Consider the following 21,867-nt stretch of genomic DNA (forward strand, 5'->3'; position numbering starts at 1 on the left):
CAGAATGTTTTAACCCCCCCCCCCAAGAAAAATTGTTTAAATTCCCTTTTAATTACCAGAATCTCTTCGCTGAGCACGGGACTTCTTGCCACCACCAGGCAAACCCAGGTCGCTTGAGACCTCGAGGCTCCCATCCTCTGAGGGTGCAGGGGAGGCTGACAGTGGCTTGAGGATACTCTGTGATGGACTTTTGCTGGGCTCATAGGGAGGGGCACCCTGCGTAGCCAGGCTCTTCAGGTAGTCTTGGAACTCTGAGGAGGAGAGAAAAATAATCTTTTAAAAACTCCCTACGGTTTGAGTAAAGAGAAGCAAATTGACACAATGATGGCCATTTTGTGCTGGGAAAAGTTAAGTTTAGTTAGTTTTAGTAGAGGTTTTACTGCACTCGCAACTACATAAAGTCATATGAGCGCCAGAAGATTAGAGGAGTTACAAGAGAGTAACAAACAGAAAAAAAGAAGAAGGGGAGATAAGGACAATAGATGTTTGATAGGAAAGGAGAAAACCACACCAAAGCACCCGCCAACCACCCACGGAAAAGTAAGACAGACAGACACAAAACAACAGAGGGAAAGTACAGAAGGGGGGCCCACCAGTGGCGCCCTCCACCCACCTGCCCTTTGTTTGAGTTTGAAAAAAGAAAAGCACAACGACCATTCAGTGCTGAGTAAAAATATAGACAGACAGACAGAAAGAAACAAGAAAGGAAAATTAACGAAGTGGGGAACCATCCCCAAGTAACGAAGTAGAAACATACATCACCTTCTTAGCACTCCCAATACCACCCTCCACCAAAGATAGTACATAACAAGATGGGCCACTCAGCCAAAAAAGTGTCCGCCGGAAGTCCGCTCTTTGCTTCAGATGGCGCTGCAGTCTGTTTTGAAGCTCTCTTTCGTTTTTCCAGAAGAAGAATAGGAATAGCACCTCCTTGCATGCGCAGATCGACTGCTGTTCATCAGCAGTTCGGATTCGTTCAGTGCGGAGTTTTAGGGTTTTTTTTATTTTAATGATCTCTCGCCTTTCATTCTAAAGTCAAATTAAACGAAGAAAACAATCACCCCTGCCCCCGGAAAAGTTTTTTTTGTCAGCGTAACCATTTTTAAAAAGCGTTCTTCTGAAATTTGTTCCAAAACTTGCTAGTTTCACTTTGATTTTTTTAAACACAAGTAGGGTAACTCTGTTTGCAAAAGGTGCGCATTCGCGAAGAGGGCGCCACCGAATTTTGAGGACACTTTTTTAATTGGCTCAAAGAGAGGAGTGGCCCCTCTTGTTATGTAGACTCTTTGCCTCCACCCAGCATTCGCAATACCACCCCCTCCCCCAACATATCCAACACACACACCAACAATTCCCTGTCCCACTTACTGTTAGCCTTGTTCTTCCGGAGGTCAAACACCACCTTCTTCTTGGCACCCGGTGTCATGGCTAGACCTGGAGGATCACTCATCAGCTGAAAGAAAAAAGTCATTTAAAATCTCTTAGAAATGTAGATGGTTTTATTTACCTCCCCCATCTAAACATTTTAGGTCATTTAAGAGGCAGGCTTCAACTCTACCTGTCAGGGTCAACCTGGCCTGAGAGGGATTGGATACAACAGAAAGACCAAGTGTGATAAAAGTTCTCCACACTCAGATCCTCTTCCAAGCGACTGTGAAGCGTCTAACTGCTACACCACAGAAGCCATTCAGCTGAATGAAGATTTGTATGAGTTAGGAGAAACACATCGATATGAGAACAGAGACAGAAACAATGTAAGAAAGAGGCAAAAGCATTCAGACCAAAGCATAATGAAATTTGTTTTAAAGAAACAAAGAATTTCAACGTATCAAATGCACCCAAAAATGGACGCATAGTAACCCAGCAAAAGAAAAGAAGTCCTTGATAAAATAAAAATTGTGAATCAAATTTTTGTCGTTGGCGTGCAACAACCCATACTATTACACAATAATCTTGAGAATTAAAAAAATAATCTGCCTTTTTTTACATTGGCTTCAGAGTACAGTGGTCTGCAACTAATAGAACACTGGATAAAAGCTATATATAAGGACTGTGACTGAATCAAAACAGTCAGCAAAATGAAGCTCACCTTGTGTTCAACCGCTGGGCCCGGGTCGGAGGCAGGGGCTACCATGGCCACTGCTTTCTTGACCAGGGCGCATGGGGTGGCCAGGGCTGTCTCCACCACAGTCCATGAGCTTGTTGCACTTGACCTAGAAAGCCCAGGCGATGTCTCCATGTCCTCTTTGGAGCCAGATGTATCTTTCTTCGGCTTTGACAGCTTCGCGTTGGGGGTGGACGGTGGCGATTTTTCTTGTGCGTTGCGGGAAGGGGAAGTGGGAGATGTTGCCGATGAAGATGATGAGACGGACGACTCCAGACGAGACATCCCGTCGCCTACCACATTGCTGGCGGAAATAATGTCACTCGGAGATTTTGAATGCAAAGACTCCACCTTCACAGGTGAGGTGAGCCCCCGACCGCTCTGACCAGCTGACAGGGGGGTCGTTGGAGCCTGTGGGTAGTGCACGAGCTCGACGGCCTCCACTTTCAGTCTGCTCCCCTTAGGTCTGGCATTAGTGTTTGTGTTAGACAGGGACGACGACGATGACTCCACAGAGACAGACTCCTCAGCAGTTACTTTTTTCGGAGACTTCTTCCCCTTTACTTTCTTTTTCACCCCTAGTGACCCATCACTGCTAATCACATCTGTAGTGCCGCTGCTCTCTTCACTCTTCTTGATGTTGTCTGCCCCTGCATTTGACGAGAGCTTTCGCTTTTTCAACTTTTGACCTAGAAATGGGTCACTGTTCCCACTGGGAGAATCCCCACCAGCACTTACACCCTTCACCTCCCCGTCTGAAGACAGTTTACGCTTTTTCTTTTTCTGAACACTTGGAGTGACTACGACTACAGAGTCAGACTTGGCAGAATCACCACCATCACTCACCTGTAACCCGTTCTTGTGCTTTTTTTTCCCCTCAGTCTGAGCCCCCAAACCCCCTACATTCGCCTGACTGACACCTGACAAGTCCTTGCCACCTTTCTTTTTCTTATGAGGCCCTTTCACATTTTCTTCTGTCTCGGCTTTTGGTACTTCGGCACTCACTTCTCCCTCGGGAACCTCACCACCAGCACCGTCCTCAACCACTCCACTAGACTGCTTCTTTCTTTTTCTCCTTCTTTTCCTCTTTTTCTGCTCACCACCAGCACCTGGAGAAGTGAGTGCCGAAGCACCAAAAGCCTGACCAAAATCAGGGAAAATATGGGAGAAGTCGTCATCCTCACCTTGCTCTGAGCTGCGAAGAAAAACAATGAGCAATCTAGGTTAAAGAGAGAAACCAGCAGGCGCTGTGGCAGATATTAAACTTCATTAAAGTGACTACATTTCCAAGCTTAACACAAGAAAAATACATCTGTTACTACACTCTTAATGCATTCTCATCACTGAAAACTTTTTAAGTTTGTTTTTTTTCCTACAAATTTATCCTTTCAGATGAAGAAATTGCACAAAAACAAGTATAAAAAGCCCAAGAAAGACGAATTCTACAAAACACAAAACACATTTTCTCAGAGCCACATTCACAAACCCCAACATGTTCAGGGTCTGAAGCAAATTATGATAGACACACCGAAAATAAAGGAACTAATTTTGGCCAGGAAGCTTCAATAATTCAGGAATTGTTTGTTTTAGTAGAGGTTTTACGGCACTCGCAACTGCATAAGGTCAAATGAGCGCCAAGAATTAATCAAAACGGGGATAACACCATAGCTCCGAGAACGAAGATCTAACCTGTTCACTTTCAGTAAAACCTCAGGGTGTTGTTTCACCAGGTTGTAGACAGCTGCCCTGTTCTTGGCCTTCACTTCATTTTTCTGGGCCAGTCGGAACATCCACTGGAGGAGAAGACTAACATCCAGCTGAGGAAAGACGGGAAGACAAAACAAAACACTTGAGTTTGGTCTGATTTTATCAAGTTTGAGAGTTTTATGGCACACACAACACAAAACGGCCTTACATAAGCGCCAAAGATTACATTTGTTTCTGGTTTTGTTTGACTAAAGAGAAGAACATTGACACAATGATGGTCATTGAGTGCCGGGAAAAAGCAAGGCAGACAGACAGAAACAACAGAAGGAAAGTAAAGACGTAGGACCGACCAGTAGCACCCTCCAACCACCTGCTTGTTACCGGAGAATTATTCAAAGAAAAGAAAGAAGCTAGTCTACTAAGCTGATACACCGGAGGAGGTGGGTAGGAGCCAGAAAAGAATGTAAAGTCGAACAAAATCTCCTTTCTAAGAATGGGAGAGGAAATTTAAAAAGCGTCTCCAAACAAAATCTCCTTTTTAAGAAGAGGAGAGGAAACGGTGAAAGTGGAAAAGCTCCTTTCTATACACGTACGTTTATTAGTGAGTCGCAACATAAGATTCATAACAATCTGAAAACTGTCCTTGTTTGCTTGGTTAGTAAACCTTGCTGACCGTGAAATCATACCTATATGACCACACACACACCACTATGGCCATAGGGGTTTGTGAAACCATACGTTGACAACTCTCTCCTCCATTTTTTATCCCTTCTTCTTACACAAATAGAGAAATATGAGAGCCATTAACGTCAAAGTCAGACATCTTGAGCATTTTCTGTTCCAGCAGGCCTATCCTTCATAAGCTTTTAGCTTTATGTTTATTATAGTTGTTCTGTTCCTACGTCTGAATGAAAGTAGTCTGTGTGTGTGTGTGTGTGTGTGCATAAATGTATATTGCATGAGAAGAAAGATCTTGAAAATGGGTATTCCAATGTAAAGCACATTGAGCCACTTTTTTTGGGAAATGCGCTATATAATTGTTATATATTATTATTTATTAATACAACTGAAATAACCAGGTTTTACAGAAGAATTGCCATTAAAAAGTAGTGGGACTTCTAGAATTTACTGAGGAATCATGATCCCCCCCCCCCACAAAAAACAAGGCTGGCCACAGAAACAAATTTGTAAAAATCTTTTCTTAATAAAATAAAAAGAATTTTTTTTTTCAATTTTCTGGAAAAAAGAAATTCCCATAAGTCAAAGCACCAATTACCTGAAACGTAACGTCTTCATCCTCTTTTTGTTCAGCTGTGTCTACCTCCATGTCTTGCTCTTCCTGGGAGGAAGGATCTGCCGTCTTTACTTCACCATCCTTGTCCCCTTCTTCTGACGGCCGCAGCGTGCTGATGGCTTCACAGATCACACAAGACATGACTCGCTGGACCAGCTCAGCCCTGGGAAACAATTCACGAAAACAATCAAAACTTCAGGGATTTGCTAAAGGATCTAGACTAGAATGTATTAACATATATGAGGCAGCCTGGTGAAATCAGGCGCTCGGCAAAATACAGAGATCGGAGAAACGCGCGTTTTTCCACCAGTTTGGAATTTTTATTTTGTTTGGCTCAACTTCTTTTATGTCCATATAATAACACGTATCCATGTGAATTTTATTGAAAAACATTTATTAAAGGCACAAAATATGTCGTTTTTCTTTTTCCAAGGACTCTAGCTATTGGGAGTTACCAAACTTTGGCAGCCATGTTCTCGCTAATTTCTCCACTGAAACCAGGCGACCTGGCAAATATCTTGAGTTCTATTCAAGATACAAGGATATTTATTTCATAGGAAAAAAAAGGAAAATAAATCAACTTTCAGATGACACCAAAAACTCCACATGCCCAAAAACTGACCAGAGCCTGATTCCACCCCGTTTTGACACATACTAAGTATGGACTTCTATATAGTGTAAAGCGCATAGAGCCTGCTGTTGAGCAGGGATATGCGCTATACAAATGCTATCTATTATTATTATCATTATTTTTTCTACAGCAGAGCCTGCCAAAAACAGTGGCAGGTGGTGGTGTGTGTGTGTGCTAGTGCGTGTGTGTGTGTGTGTGAGACACATTGTAAGGAGAAGATTATCTTGACATCGATATCTGCAAGGGTAATGATTATGCTTTTTGCCATTGCACACAGAAGAAGTGAGTTCCATTCCAGCTGGGTTAGGTCTATCCTGTTTAGCATGTCGTAGCAGACTGTTCAACTGCTCTTAGCCCAGAAAGCAAAATTGTTCAGGAGCAAAATAAAACTGCTTCATTTTTTAAAGAACTGCTGTAACTACCAAAGCTGCCGCTCAGGAATTTCAAAAAAGGAGGAAATTCACGCGAAGGCGGACGCGCTCTCTCTGAAGGCCGGAGTAAAACCAGTAAGATCCAGAGGCAATATATTGTAAAATCTAGCCTACGGTTTTGGAAGGGAAAACTGTCATATTCGTTAACCATGGACAACTGAATTAAAACGTATCCCCCAAAAAAACAAACAAAGGCATTAAGTTGACTAACAAGCATTTGAGTCAATTTGACACAGCTTGGACTTGGTGACAAAAAATCCAGAGTTTGTTGCCAGCTGTTGTCTCATTTTAAAAAATTTCACTTTTAACTTGTACATCGATGTAGAGCAGTATTGGATCAAGGAGGCAACACATTTGCCGCTCTATTGAGCGATTTCGGCACTCCTGTACAATTGCGGCCGCATTTGCACTTAGTGCCCTTGTAGTGTGTTACTTAGAGATCTAAACTGAATTAAAGTTATAGCCTAGGCTGTCTAATCTAGATCTAGAATCTAGATATCTAAATATGTGTAGACCTATATTATATCTAGAGACAGATTATCTAGATCTAGATTCACTTCCACAGCCACAATAGCCGTTATGTAAACAAACGGGACCGCAATTGTACAGGAGTGCCGCGGGCCGCAACTTTATCGCACCAAACGCAAAGTGCAGCAAGGGGCTTGTTCAATTTTCTAATGAACTTTTCAAGTCGAACACCGGCTGATACTTTCTCATTCCAGCTCCTTTTATTTTTGCATTCTGCATCAATTTCTCCCGAATTTCGGCTGTTTTCAAAGACAACTCGGGGCGCCACGGTCCCGATGCCTGATTGACATTGTTGCTCCACAATAAACAAAGTGAAACTAGCGCTACGCCTATAAGAGTGGAAGTAGAAAGCTACGGGTGGACATGCGCAAGCTGCGTTTTCGTCTCTCTCCCGGTTCGGTGTTTTCCGTGTGTATCGCAATTTGCGACCGAGAGCGGCCCAGCGGAGGAAGGAAGAAAGTAGCGGGAAAAGCTATATGAAGCGGAATTTCCGCTATTTAGCGGGGAAGTGGCAGCTATGAACTACACTATACATTTTACCCAAAATTTTCAATTTGAATTTCCACAAAATATTTCTCAAACACATGCAACCAATACCACAGCAATAAAAAATTGTTTCCAAACTTTGGGCTAAGTACATCTAAATAGCTGGCCAACGATATCAATTTTTCGGCTGGAATATTGCAGTCAGATTCATTACAGGCTCATTTGAGCAGCATACGTATTATTCTATCTCTCTACCAAACCCAAGAGTAAATTACGACGTCACTTTTTGTCCGATTCTGCCACTTTTAGTCAGCGTGACTCAGCAACCCGCCAGAGCTCCCTGACTCGGGGTCACGATGTTAATGAGCCCTAAAGCGACTTTGCCGGTGTCGGTTAAGAAGTTCACGTTTTTGTCTACGTTTGGAACGATATAACTTCTTCCCCATCCCACACAGCAAACCACTACACAGATGTACTAAAAGCTCAACTCAAATGTCTTAAGATTTATTCTGCGTTAGAGTGGTAATTTCTTTGCCTTAATCTTTATTCTGGACAAGTGTTTGTAGAGTACCCAATTAGTTCTAGTTTAGTTACAAACGAATGAATAAATGATTGTTTATTTAAAACAGGGTGTCCAGCAATATTTCCTGAAAAAATTTACTACCTGGAAAAAAAATTTACTACCCAGCAAATCAAGCCCCACACCAGCTCGAAAAAGGGAGTTAATTTGCGCCATCAATAACATATACATTATTATTACATAACATATGGAACGAAAAGAACACACAACAAAGTCCAGTCGACAAAATGGAGGATAGACAGACGATCGCAAGCTTGCTTGCAGCTAGATTTAGTTTTAGTAAGGTTTTTACGGCGCTCGCAACTGCGTAGGTGATATGAGCAACAATGGGTGGATGTCAACAGAGAAGTCCAAACAGGGAATCAAGCTTCGACTATCAAGGCACCCTGGAAATAGTAGTTCACAAGCGTGACAAACATACAAAAGAAGTAGAGGAAAATGACGATAGTAAAGAAGAGGACAGAAAAGGCAGCAGTTCCCCCTACGCTGGTCCAGCACAGTATGAGCATGACATTGATAAATCAGCCCATTTACAATTCTACTGTGCATAAGAACATGTTAATATCCTCCCTTTGGGAATGGCCTAAAGACGTTTCAGTCAGTAGCACTGCCCTGGTGGAGGTGGGAGGGGGAGGGGGGTAGATTTATACCTAATGTGTACACACAGGGTGACTGCCAAACCGGCTTCTCCATTTTCCAGGGCCATGTTACACAACAACAACGCGCACACACGTAATGACTCGAGTAAACCTATTCAGTGTGAGAGGTGTAAGAACTGTGACAGGGCAAGAGACAGTGACACTGAAAATCTGCCAGTCTTGAACAGAAAGCTACAATATTGTTCTAATTTACTATCACTCAACAAATGAAACGCGAACACTTTATTTCAATAACACGGCTTACAAGGTATGAAGGATCCCGATTCCACACAAGGCCTGCACCAACACGCGCTTTGCAGAGGGCTCTAAATCTAATCAAAATTCTGAAATTTGCTTACAGTTTTTGTCCTCTGGTGTTGCCTTTATCCCCTCCCCCCTCCCCCGAGTGTCTCTTTAAAAAAAATCAATAATCCCTGCCCTACTCTGTAGTCCTATACTTCGCAACGCTCGACTTTTTAATGAACTTTGGCGACCCCAACAAACGCCGGTGCTCACCAATGCCGTACCTTGTAGTGCCTCGCGCGAAGGTTCACTGACCTGTCCCGCTGGCGAACCCGACAATCTAAAAATCGGACAAAGCTTGTATTTTCTTTTCACCCCCCCCCCACCCCCACAAGTGACAGCACGGTGAAGAGTCCGAGTAATTATTAATTTTATTTGCACGGCAACAAAGCGGGTATACTGTACAACCTGCATATTACAAATGTTGCGTTATCAGTTTATCTACGCCAAATTTCAGGGTGGTAACGAAAGCGAAAGTAGATCCTGATTTTCCCGATCGAGCCTCGTGTTCCACCTGCCGCCATAGCCGGCTTTTGTGTGAAACGTACTCCCGTACTCTCGGACAGGGAAAAGGTGAATGAATAATTATATCACAATCGCGACCGGCAAAAACGGAGTCATGTACCGCGGCTAGGGTTCACTGAAAAGTCTTGCTGGCTTCATCACTCAGTATGCAGGCTAATTTACGACTTTTTACCAAATTTGTACTACCTTCAAGGCAAATTTACTACCATTTATGACCTTTACGACCAGGGCGCCGAATTTACGACTTTTTTACGACTTTGCTGGACACCCTGTTAAAAACGGCTCGACGGATGTCTCCAAAATCTGTGTTAAAGTTAACTGACTACAAATATCATGTCTTTTACAAACGAGAAATTTTTAATCTGCGCAAGTTGTAATAGTCATGTTAAAAGAGAAGAAAGATGTACATCTGTATGTTTTAACTATTGTTTTACCATTAAAAAAAGAGAGTTGCTCTGCGTTTGTTCATGAAACATGCTGTGTCTGTAGCAGCCTATATATACAATTAAGAAAGATACAATATATGCGATTTTTAAAAAACCCACAAATCCATGTAAATACATGGGTAGAGATGAACTTCTTGTATGGAATAAAAATAATGACAGCTAACGCATTCCCAAGCTTTTGTGTCGGAAATATGCGCTGACACTTATGAATGTAAAGAAATCAGAACATAGTCAGTTATTGCAAATGGTTATAGAAAAAAACCAAAAGCTGATTCAGTGTCACTGGAAAGCTAGAAACTATTCTCATAAACCAATTACGAGAAGTCATCCCTGTTATTCAGTCAACTTAAAAAACCTAGACTTAACGTATTAAGAAAAGTAACTGGAGTGTAACAGATGCGGTTGGTGTATTGCATTGTAGATGTATTCTGGTACTAAAATCGATTTGTATTACTTCATAGAGCCACTACAGGGTAATTTTTGTAAACTTTCGAGAAAATATGCGAATATTCACGATTATATTGGACACATACAGTTGTATTTGAGGAATTGCTTCACAGCGAATTGTGTGCCGCATGGATAAAGTTGCAAAATTACAGCTTTCTATGACATGTGCAGACACCATCATTTCTAAGTATCTGCACCAATGTCATGCTGTTCATGTTCCAAAAGTTTAACAGGTTTTGTTGTGCTATTTTTTTATATTGATTTATTTTTAATTCACACTCGTTCAAAAAATGTTTCAATTCAGCATTGCAGACTTCAGCGCATCTAACAAAATAACCAAGCAAGAAACAATGTCAGTTCTTTTCTTAGTCTCAAGAGCAGAAATGTTAGCTTTGGGTGCATTAAATGATAATTATCATAAATACAAGGATACATCTAAAACTTTACGTTGAAAAGTACCCAAAATTAAGTCAGCCCAGACAGAACGACAACAGGGAGCTGACCCATGACCCCGACGTGATAAGAGGCACTCGGCGGGGAACCCCCGCTGCAACTAAAATTCCACTGCCGGTGCGGCGTGAAATGAGCAAGTTGAAAGCAAAAGATCAAGTCAGTTTGTTAGTGTTTGCGTGTTAAATCCATTGATTGCTCTGTGCACTTCGCAGGAAGCAGAGAATGTTTTTGGTTGTTCTAGGGTCTGCTGGGGTAATTGTACAGATTGTAAAGCACATGCAGCTTGCTGATGAGCAGGGCTATGCAGTATACAAATTCTGTTTTTTTATCATCAGTTGCTCGCCTTTTTCTTTTACACATAAAAAATATTCAAACCACAACAGAATCAATAATCTATCTTATAACAGCTCTCTGGCCAGGATGTTATCTACACTCACTTTCTTGAGAAAACAATGTAGACGATGAATGGCTGGAGAAGAGTCACCAACTTAGGAGTTGTCATCTGAAAAAAAAAAAAGAAAAAAAAATATATATCAATACATTCTATCAAAATGAAAAACAATATATTGAACATTGGGCCACAAACTTTGGTTCGAATTATGACCCACATTTCTCGAACAACAAACTCATCCCCCTCCCCCCAAAAAAAAATCAAAGCAAAAAAAAAAAATTATTAATTTTTTAAAGAAAGAAAGAATGCAAAAAAGGCAAAACTTTTACCAAAATATGAAACTAGCATACTAGCACTCCACAACTACCCCCCCCCCCCCCCCATCACCAGGGGGACAAGACCCGGCATGATGTTGCTTCATACCTTGCACTTTTAGTTGTTATTTTTTTAAGTAGACATTTTGAAGTTAATCACAATGAAACTTGCTGACATCCACAGCTGCCACTCAGAAATTTTAAAAAAGGAGGAAATTCATGCAAAGGCGTACGCGCGCTCTCCGAAACCAGTGAGATCCAGAGGCAATATATACTGGAAAATCTAGCCTACGGTTTTGGAAGGGAAAACTGTCATATTGTTAACCATAGGCAACTGAATTAAAATGTATTTGGAAAAAACAACAACATAAAGGCAGTAAGTTGACTAACAAGCATTCGAGTCAATTTGACACAGTTTGGACTTGGTGACTAAAAATCCAGTCTTTTTTGCCAGCTGGTGTTTCATAAAAAGATTTCTTTCACTTTAAACTTGTACATACATAGACGTAGAGCAGTATCGGATCAAGGATGCAGGCACTCCTGTACAATTGCGGTCCCGTTTGCACTTAGTGTCCCTGTAGTGTGTTTCTTATTTAGAGATAAACTGAATTAAAATTATAGCCAGGCTATCTAATCTAGATCTAGATATATCTAAATATGTGTAGATCTAGATTATATCTAGAGATAGATTTTCTAGATCTAGATTCACTTCCGCAGCAGCCACAATAGCCGTCATGTAAACAAACGGGACCGCAATTGTACAGGAGTGCCGCGGGCCGCGATTTCTTTCGCAAAAAACGGCTAGTTCAATTTTCTAATGAACTTTTCAAGTCGCACACCGGCTGCTTCTTTCTCATTCCAGCTCCTTTTATTTTTGCATTCTGAATCAATTTCTCTCGAATTTCCGCCAATTTCAATGACAACTCGGCGCGCTAACGTCCCGATGCCCGATCGACACTGCGTTGCTCCACAACAATAAACAATGTGAAACTAGCGCTGGGCCTAGAAGAACGGAAGTTGAAAGCTACGGGCGGACATGCGCAAACCGCGTTTTCGTCTCTCTCCCGGTTCGGTGTTTTCCGCGTGGAAAAAAAAAGTATGAAATTTGCGACCAAGAGCGGTCCAGCGGAGGAAGGAGGAAAGTTGCGGGAAAAGCTAGATGTAGCGGAGTTTCCGCTATTTAGCGGGAAAGTGGCAGCTATGGACATCATGCACATTATCAGTTTGAATAAAAGAGCAACAATCAATATAAAACCAAAATCACCCATATGAAAATATAACAACAAGCCTTTTCTCCCCCCCCCCCCCCCCCCCCCAAATCTGAATTCCTCTTTTTATTCACAGAGAGAGCTACCCATTTTGTAGCATACTATCTATCGTATTACCTCGCTCAGAGAAACTTTTCTCAGCTCTTCGACAAAGATGTCAGCTATGTGCAGCCTTAGACCATCTGGCAGGCGCGACTCCTCTGGCTGCATGACCGTCTCCGACAGGCTCCTGGAGAAGGAGAGGCACGCGGGGACCGGCCAACCAGCCTGGCTGAGCAGGCAGAAAGTTCTGTGCAGCATGTCCCGAATCATCTGGGGGGAAAAGGAATGGACTTGTTGACTTCATGACGACTGCTTCTGAAGTGTAAGACTCCGCCAAGGGCCATTTTGAAAATTGACATGTGATGGAGTCTTAACACTGAGTAGTTAAGCAAAATCACTTTCTTATTTATCAGGTAAATTTTCTAATCTATGTGATTTTAGACTGGTCTAACATGCTCATAAACACAAAAAGACACGTCGTCAGTATCATTCCACTATTATCCTAAACAAATTGTTTAGGTTTCCAAAACAAAGATAAAGCACTTTTTCAAATAAAAACATACGGGGCATCTTACAGTACGACTTCATTTTGTTCTTTTATTTTCTTCCCCTATTTAGTAGGCCAGGGCAAGATCGATTCTGGGATCGATTCTTTCGAGTCCAAATGAGGGCTCAAAGAATCGATCTTGTTCCCAGACTCTAAGCTTCGAGTCCGCCCTGGGTCGATGCCTCCCGTCTCCTTTTATTTAGCCTGGTTCCTAGCCTAGACTCCGAGAATCGAGGCAAGAATCTAAATCTCTACCTCACTATTACAGTCCTGTCGTGGGATAGGCCTAGGGCTGTCCCACCCCACAGTCGAGTTTTTCGCTTCAAAACAGACACCGCACCAGGACGGGACTGATCCGGGGCATAAGGCGGCTTCTTTGATGTTGGCCTAGGCGGAGTTAAAAATGCATTCCAAAAATTTCTTAAATATTGGCCAAATTTAAAAAATAATAAGATTTTCGTGATCAGCGACCTAAAATTAGCGAAAATTACTCGGGGAACCCAATTTAACGCCCGATTACCATGTTAAATTAATTTTTGTGAGTTTTGTTTACTTATGGTTTTTTTTCACTATTTGAATTTGGCGTGCACTAGGCCTTGATACATGTAGATTCAAGACTGTGTCTTCAAGGTGGATGAATCGAGGTTGCATGTGCCTGTGCTCTGTTGCTTCATATTAGAAAAAAGAGAAAGAGAAAACAGTATTAGGTCATACTGTCCCACCGATGTTGTTGCAATTCACAACTGCTCGGGACTCAATGCAACAAAAATGTCACTGTCACGTCCCAATAATAGGTGCGGTACATTACACTCTAGTTCAAAGGTTTCAAACGTCAGTCAGGTCTGTCCCGAGACGAACTTTCGTAGGCCTAGTGAGGTAGGGGCAAGAAAGTGCCAGTCAGTCACCATCAATTGTCTCACGCAACCCCCCACCCCACCCCACCTTCCTCTTTCTCGCTATGAGTGAATGCTAAACTAGGCCTAGGCCTACTTGTCGTTTCTACCAGTACGAAACCACGCTGCACATACGTTACTGCTACTTTGAATGTTGTTGCCCCACCCCCGCCCATCCCAAATTAAATCATTCACTTCCATTTTCTCTTTCTTTTGTCTTGAACATTGAACGCTTGCTTTTGAATTTCACTGCACTTTCATCTTCACTGTACACGTATTCTTTTGTAAATCATATTGTGTGTTTAGAGTTGACATCAATGAGTCATCATGTCTGGATGTCGATCTTTAGCTTGGGACTTTTTTTTATAAGCAGGAAAACACAGTACTGTTGTTTGTACGATTTGTAATAATGTTTTGACGTACACGTACAACAACAAAACGTCGACAATAACAAAACATTTGTCACCAAAGCATGCATTGACATATCAGGAAGCATAGGGTGCAAGAGAGAAGGAGCCTGTGCCCCACGCATTGGCAAGAGTGATAGAAGGTAGGCAACACACAAACACACACACTTACACACCCACACCCAAACACACAAATGCGTGAAAGCCAACTTGTCTTGGCACGCGCGCAGGCTTAGCCAGCCACGTCTGTCAAACTCGAGACTCGAGGTCTCGATCTTAAGAGCTATTTTTAGCAGTGTTCAAGACTCGAGGTCTCGATCTTAAGAGCTATTTTTAGCAGTGATCAAGTCATGGCCTCTAAACAGCCCACTTGAAGCAGCTTCCAAACTCGAAAATCGGACTCGATTCCTTGATTCTTTTTCAGTTTTGGAATCGAGGCCTCGAGTCTTTTGCCGTCGATCTTGCCCTGGCCTACTATTTAGTTCATAAATCAAAAGGGCCAAAGTCAAAGTTCTAATTTGGGATTCTTTTTCCTTTATATTCTCAAAATTTCAAAACTGGCGGAAAGGCACTGACCGCATAAAGCCACTCAAGATGATCCTAGTATCTATATATTATATTCTACAAAAGTTGGCAACAGCCAACTTCAGCATCTCAGTTGTACATTGGGCAAACAACAGTTTGGGGAATTTTCGAAAGGCAAGCATGCCCAGAAGGCTGATTTTCAACCGCACATGAAATAAAGCATGGCTGTAAAAACTAATAGTATCCTCACCATCAAGAACTTGTCCAGTCTCAGCTTGTCAATGCCGTTCCATTCCCTGGCATGAGTGGCCAAGAAAATTTTCACAAACCTCAGAGCATCTTCGATATTGGGAAATGATCCAAGGAGGCCAGTAATTCTTTTGGACAATTCTTCCTGCAGAACAGGAAACAGAAAAATAAGTTAAAAAAAAGAAAAAGTACAGAGCCTGTATTTTTATTAAGCTTAACTAAGTTGAGATCATGCACTAGTCGATGAACCTTCTTAATACTTTGCCATCACAAGGCTCAAATAGTAAAAACCCTTGCCATCAAAGGCAAAGGAATTTGGGGTAAAATCCAAAGAATCTGGGTGGTAAACACCGCCGATCGGCAAGATGTGACAGCAAAGTGCTAAACACTTTTATGACTAAACTGTAAGTATACAGAAGGCTATTTCACCTTTGTACACAAGAATCAAATTTTTCACCCAATTTTTTTCAGCATTGCAAAGTCCCCAGAACTGTGCCTGTTATTTAACTTATATTTGCATAAAACATAAACATCAAACTGAGTAAAAATAAGTACTGTTCACAATAAACAGACAGACTCGCTGGGGTTTTGTAGATTTTTATCAGATGACCAAACAACCAACTGTTGTGTTGTATACTGAGAGCAAGGAGTACTGTTAAAATTAGTGAACATGTCAACCGGCAAAAAACATCCCAAAACCCCATTCAGTGACACCCTACTTTCTAGCAACACCTCTCATATTCAGCACATATAAATATGACCTATTTGTGTTGTAAGAGTTGTAAAACTTACTGGCACTAAAAACAAATAGAGGTGACAATCTGCTTGACACCAAAGGATTTGTGCAGAGGACTTGAGGTCAATTTCTGTGTAGAGGGAGAATCTTTATTGAACATTTCTGTCTCTCCGCTGGAATGAAGAATCTCTCTAAGCCTAGGTTGGCCCTGACAGGCAGTGCCAAAGCCTGCCTCCTTAGTAAATTACCTAAATCATGTTTATGGGAGTTTTTAAAAAGGAAGTGGATATCTTCACCCGAGGTGAGAATAGAAATACGATCGACCTCTCACCCCGGGTGAGACTTGCCACCGTTGGCTATTCTCACCCGGCGTGAAACAAGACCTGTTTTTCCTAATTTCGGAATACTTTCTATCGATGTGGATGATCAAATGGATAAAGGCAAAGAAAAGATTACATTATAGCACAAAAGTAAGCTAATTTGATCATCTACAAAGATGCTATGGCTATTTCACTTTTCGAATCGAGCCGAACTACGGGGTTCGCCATTTTGTTTTGCCCGGAAGTTCTCGCAAGATCTACTCCTCCCCTCTTCTCTCTCTCTATCTCTTTCTGAATACTGTCTATCGGTGTGGACGATCAAATTGACCAAAGGAAAGTTAAAAAATGATGTTAAAACACAAAAGTAAATTAATTTGGTCGTCTACAAAGATGCTACTGCTATTTAACTTTTCGAATCGAGCCGAACTACGCGGGTCGCCATTTTGTTTTGCTCGGAAGTTCTCGCACTACTCCTCTCACTCTCTCTCCACTGCCCACGGACAAAATTGTACGCTTTTAGTAGGCTAACACTAACAGTAGTAATGGAACGTTTGTTCACGGCACAGAATTCTACAATTTTTCTGTTATCACAGTGTAGAATTCTGTGGTTTAGGGTGAACGCAAAATTGGTTGGCCTAGATCTAGGCTATAACAGTGAACGCACACCGGGTGAGAATAGCCAAAAGACTCGCCTGAGCTATTCTCACCCGGGATGAGAATAGAGGTGGCCTTTAAAAAAGCCACATTTGAAGAAAAAAAAGCGAAAAAATGTTTTTAGAAAAAGGAGAAAGTGACAGTTGACAATTTCAGACAGAAAAACTAACTGTGTGCTAATGAAGAAGAAGGGAATGTTATTTAATAGCCTTAAGTCAGAGTTTCACCCTGTGGAAAAAAAACCTTTCGATTTTTAATTTAAGATTGACAAATCTTCACCTGAATTAAGGGTTTGTCCTGCATCCACATGCAATAAAAGAGCCCTTTCCATATCTTGAGAAAGTCGTCATCGCTAAGACCAACTGCAAAGAAAAAAAAGACAAGAACAACTATAAAATTCAGGCTGAGTTGTGAACCAACTAAAGTGACTAAAGTAAAAAACTTTAAAGTCCCTTCTTTATTGCGTAGTTTGGGGTGGTCGCTCGTTACGGAAGTCCTTCCCCACATTTCTAGATCTAGAGTCTAGATTTAGCAATTATTTTAAAATTGAGGCCGTCGTTATTCGGACTCGAGTCCGAATACCATTTTTTCATATTCGGACTCGAGTCCGAAAAAAAGGAAGTGTCTTCGTTCTATAGATCTAACGTTCAGTGCTTCCAATTTTCCGCCATTTTTTAGTTTCTCTCACACCTTTTCTGCCAATCCGATGCCCGCCGCCTCATTGATACGCCCCCCCCCCCCCGCCCCCCATGTTTCCCACTTTCTTTGTTGTAGAAAAAGGTAAAATTGAAGATTAGCAGACCACCTGGCACCTGCATATTATGAGCTGGGGAACAAAAAAAAAGACTGATTCGTTCAAATACACACAAGCATGTGTCATATCGATTGTTTACCAAGTTGTGTTGCTGTGTAGAGCTGAGCATAAGGCAACTTTTGATTCCATAGACCAGCACACAATTCATTACGTAGATCTACGTCAAGACTAGCTTATTATTGTAATACTGATCAGTTAACGGGGGCAAAAAGACTAAGGCGTATGTGACATTCAACGCCCGGACCGATAGTGCCCCCCCACCCCCCTCCCCGACATGCACACAGCCACACGTGTGCAGGCCGCCCATCCGACCCCGACACACGCTAACGAACCATCTTTATTGCTTCTGATGACCTCTTGACAAATAAACATTTATTAGAAGCGCTATAACTTTTCAGGCCGGCCTCAAATTCATCATAAGATTAAAAGTCGGCTCCTGCACAAAACGCCTTTTTGCCCGAAGTGATCCCGGTCTCTACCCAGCCTGAGGCGAGTCACGAGTGAGGCAGGACAGGAAGCCGGATTCACGAGTCACAGGAAGTCGGAAGTGATGTCATGCTGGACAAGAATCAGAGTCCGAATAACATTTTTTCATAGGGACTCGAGTCCGAATAGTCACTTCAGCCTTTAAAATTACAGGGTAAGTGTTCCATTGCAGCCTTCCGTCTGCAAATAATTTATCAGATTGATAAGTGATAGACCTAGTAATGCTACTAAAGATGAATTGTTGAAATCTTTCTCTCTCTCTCTCTCTCACACACACACACTCTCTCCCCCCCTCCCTCCCTCTTGCTCTCTCCCTCACACACACACTCTCTCTCTATATCTATCTCTAGATCTAGTCTAGCTAGAGACTAGACTACTAGACTATGTAGAAGAGTAGAAGGCGGGGTGATCTTATACTTTAGCACGTTAAATTCTACAATTGAGGACTTCCGAAGCGAGCGACCACTATCAGGCCTGGATCAAAATTTTATGTCATCAAGATTGGAAATGGCTATTCTCACCCTGGCCCTGGGTGAGAACAGAAATACGATCGACCTCTCACCCCGGGTGAGACTTGCCACCGTAGGCTATTCTCACCCGATGTGAAACAAGACCAGTTTTTCCTAATTTCGGAATACTTTCTATCGATGTGGATGATCAAATGGATAAAGGCAAAGAAAAGATTACGTTATAGCACAAAAGTAAGCTTATTTTACAGACTACAAAGATGCTATGGCTATTTCACTTTTCGAATCGAGCCGAACTATGTGGGTCCCCATTTTGTTTTGCCCGGAAGTTCTCGCAAGATCTACTCCTCCCCTCTTCTCTCTCTCTGTCTCTTTCTGAATACTGTCTATCGGTGTGGACGATCAAAATGACCAAAACAAAGTTAAAAAATGATGTTAAAACACAAAAGTAAATTAATTTGGTCGTCTCCATAGATGCTACTGCTATTTAACTTTTCGAATCGAGCCGAACTACGCGGGTCGCCATTTTGTTTTGCCCGGAAGTTCTCGTGCTACTCCTCTCTCTCTCTCCCTCTCTCTCAACTGCCCACAGACAAAATTGTACGCTTTTAGATCTAGTAGACTAACAGTAGTAATGGAACGTTTGTTCACGGCACAGAATTTTACAATTTTTCTGTTATCACAGTGTAGAATTCTGTGGTTTAGGGTGAACGCAAAATTGGTTGGCCTAGATCTAGATCTAGGCTATAACGGTGAGCGCGCACCGGGTGAGAATAGCCAAAAGACTCGCCTGCACTATTCTCACCCCGACCCCGGGACCTACTCACCCGGGGTGAGAATAGAGGTGGCCATCAAGATTACTCAAAGGGAGTGTATACAGACCCGGTAACCGGGAACAAAGTCACAAAGTATACAGACCCGGTAGGGGAACTCTTTTGTGATTTCGGAAAGTTTCAGCGCCTTTTGGCTCAGGAAAAGCTTCCAAAATCATGATGGAAGACTGAATACCACAGTTATACGATCTGTTCATGACAAAATTACGATAGTTTGCACATTTTTAGGCCCAGTTCAAAGTTTTGAAGGTCTGAGTCGGGGGTTAGCACACTTTTTGGGCTTGGGAATTTAACGTGCTAAACTTAGATCTTTAGTATAGTATAAGATCACGAGGCGGAGTCTAGATTAGTAGATCCAGACTCTAGCCTACAAATAGCAACATGGAAAACAAAAGTTACCTCCATGTGACGATTTCAAGGATAGATACTTCTGTAGGCGTTTCATTGCCCTGTCTCTAATTTTCTTTTCATTAGAGGCAAGTTTCTGAGCAAAGTGTACTTCGGCGGAGCCTTCCATCTTCTCCACGATGTTGATAATGGTAGGAAATGGTAGCATGGACCGGAAGTAGTTTTTCTCACAATGTTACAGCGACTTCGATGTTTATTCACGAAGTACGCTTTTCGTTTCGACCCAAATTGTTTCTATCCATACATCTACTACTTTCAATTGCTTCTAGATACTGTTGTAACAGAAAGTGAACGTAAAGGATTATTGTGGAAAGTAAAGAAAGCAGAATGCACGGTAATATCCCCAAAAAAAGCAGCAACACCTGGATCTAGTTGTAATCTCATTAGCAAAGGTGAAAAGATAAAACCTGTCCAACAGTTTATATAGCTAGGATATATGATAACATCTGATGCCAAATGTTCCACAGAAATTAATAAGACGGAGAATTACAATGGCTAAGGCTAGTTTCAATAAAATGAGACCTATCCTTAAAAATAGGAACATCTCAAGGAACACCAAAATGAAAGTTCTGAAATGCTCTGTTTTGTCAACCCTTCTACATGGCTGTGAATGCTGGACAATCACTAAAGACAGTGAAAATAAAATAGAAACAACAGAAATGTGATTTCTTAGGAGACTGCTAGCTAAGAGTATCGTGGTTGGAAAAGAAATCAAATGAGGTAGTTCTTGATGAAGCCCACGTGGAACGCTCAATTTTAAAAACCATCAGGAAACGACAAATGCAGTTTTTGGGACACATAGACATTTTTAAAAAAGGTCTTGAATATCTGGCTCTCACTGGCAAAATTGAGGCAGGGGAAGGCCCAGAACAAAATACTTAGGGAACCTAAACAAATGGGTAACATGGAAAGATCAGGGAAACGTAGCTTTTTTAGAGAGCATCCGAGCAAACGAATGAATGGAGAACCATGGTCGCCCATGTCTGTCGCAGATCAGGCACTGGATGACGATGACATCTACTACCAAACCACCGTGAGTTCACTTTTTAGTGGACAAACTTATTACAAGATATTGATTTTATAGTGAACACATTTTTTACTCTAGAGGTTCCCAAAACATGCGTTCAATAAGCATAAAGTCGCTATTAGAAAACAATGACAGGCTTTTAAAAGCGATATTGCCAGAGCTGTTAACTTTTTTTAACCTGTAGAAACCATTGACTTGGATTTTGTTTTAGTATAATTTATTAAGGAATTTTCTAGAATACAGTGTGCAGGTGTTTGAAAAAAATATTCATCAGTTAAGACAAATTGATATAAGTCATTGTGCCAACGTTGGAGAATCTATGTTCAATAGGAGATAATTAATGTATTTGACAATAAGTTACGCCACGAATTTTAGACACACTATAAAGTGGTTTCTTTTCCCTACTACAATAAAACGTCATCTTTGTATCACTTTTTAAAAATTACAATGAAGGCCTAGTATTGTTTTTTCTTTCAGTTTTAAAGCCAAAAGTCATCGGGAAGTTTCTCTGGCATACCTAAACTCCTTATTAAAAAACCATTGAAGTCTACCTGAATTAAACAACTGGGATTTGAAGTCGATTTATGTGCGATTCGACCCTCGTCCTTAACCAAGGAATGTGTTTACGACAATAAGCGGTCTTTACACCAAAAACAATGCTTTTGCGATATTTCTTGGCATTTCTTTTAAAGATTGAAACGCAAAATGGATCGAGTTTGGGTTAATCTATATTTTTGGAAGGCTAAACGAAAAGCTACTGGTGTGTTTTATTACGTTTAGAGCTCCAAATATTGACATAATAAAAAATACTAAGCTTACTAGACTCTATTGATAAATTATAAAATTATTTATTGTAAAGGATAAATGTCACTTATTTGATGGATCTACATCTTATACTTAAAATTGAGCTGTA

General features: G+C 41.5%; 1 protein-coding gene across 1 annotated transcript in view; it reads right to left on the minus strand.

Annotated features, from left to right (window-relative positions):
* LOC101852891 (ribosomal RNA processing protein 1 homolog A) overlaps positions 1-20,077 on the minus strand; it is a 21,946-nt gene extending 1,869 nt beyond the window's left edge. Inside the window, exons 1-10 of the mRNA XM_005111587.3 lie at positions 19,919-20,077; positions 17,199-17,281; positions 15,211-15,354; positions 12,664-12,858; positions 11,011-11,075; positions 5,088-5,268; positions 3,794-3,921; positions 2,090-3,299; positions 1,369-1,453; positions 57-251 (exon numbers count right to left, since the gene is read on the minus strand). Of these exons, the coding sequence (XP_005111644.3) occupies positions 57-251; positions 1,369-1,453; positions 2,090-3,299; positions 3,794-3,921; positions 5,088-5,268; positions 11,011-11,075; positions 12,664-12,858; positions 15,211-15,354; positions 17,199-17,281; positions 19,919-20,075 (2,443 nt within the window). The 5' untranslated portion in view covers positions 20,076-20,077. The remainder of the gene's footprint in view (positions 1-56; positions 252-1,368; positions 1,454-2,089; positions 3,300-3,793; positions 3,922-5,087; positions 5,269-11,010; positions 11,076-12,663; positions 12,859-15,210; positions 15,355-17,198; positions 17,282-19,918) is intronic.
* Positions 20,078-21,867: the final 1,790 nt, after the last annotated feature.

The sequence above is a fragment of the Aplysia californica genome, unplaced genomic scaffold (assembly GCF_000002075.1).
Source record: "Aplysia californica isolate F4 #8 unplaced genomic scaffold, AplCal3.0 scaffold01082, whole genome shotgun sequence".
Classification (NCBI taxonomy): domain Eukaryota; kingdom Metazoa; phylum Mollusca; class Gastropoda; order Aplysiida; family Aplysiidae; genus Aplysia; species Aplysia californica.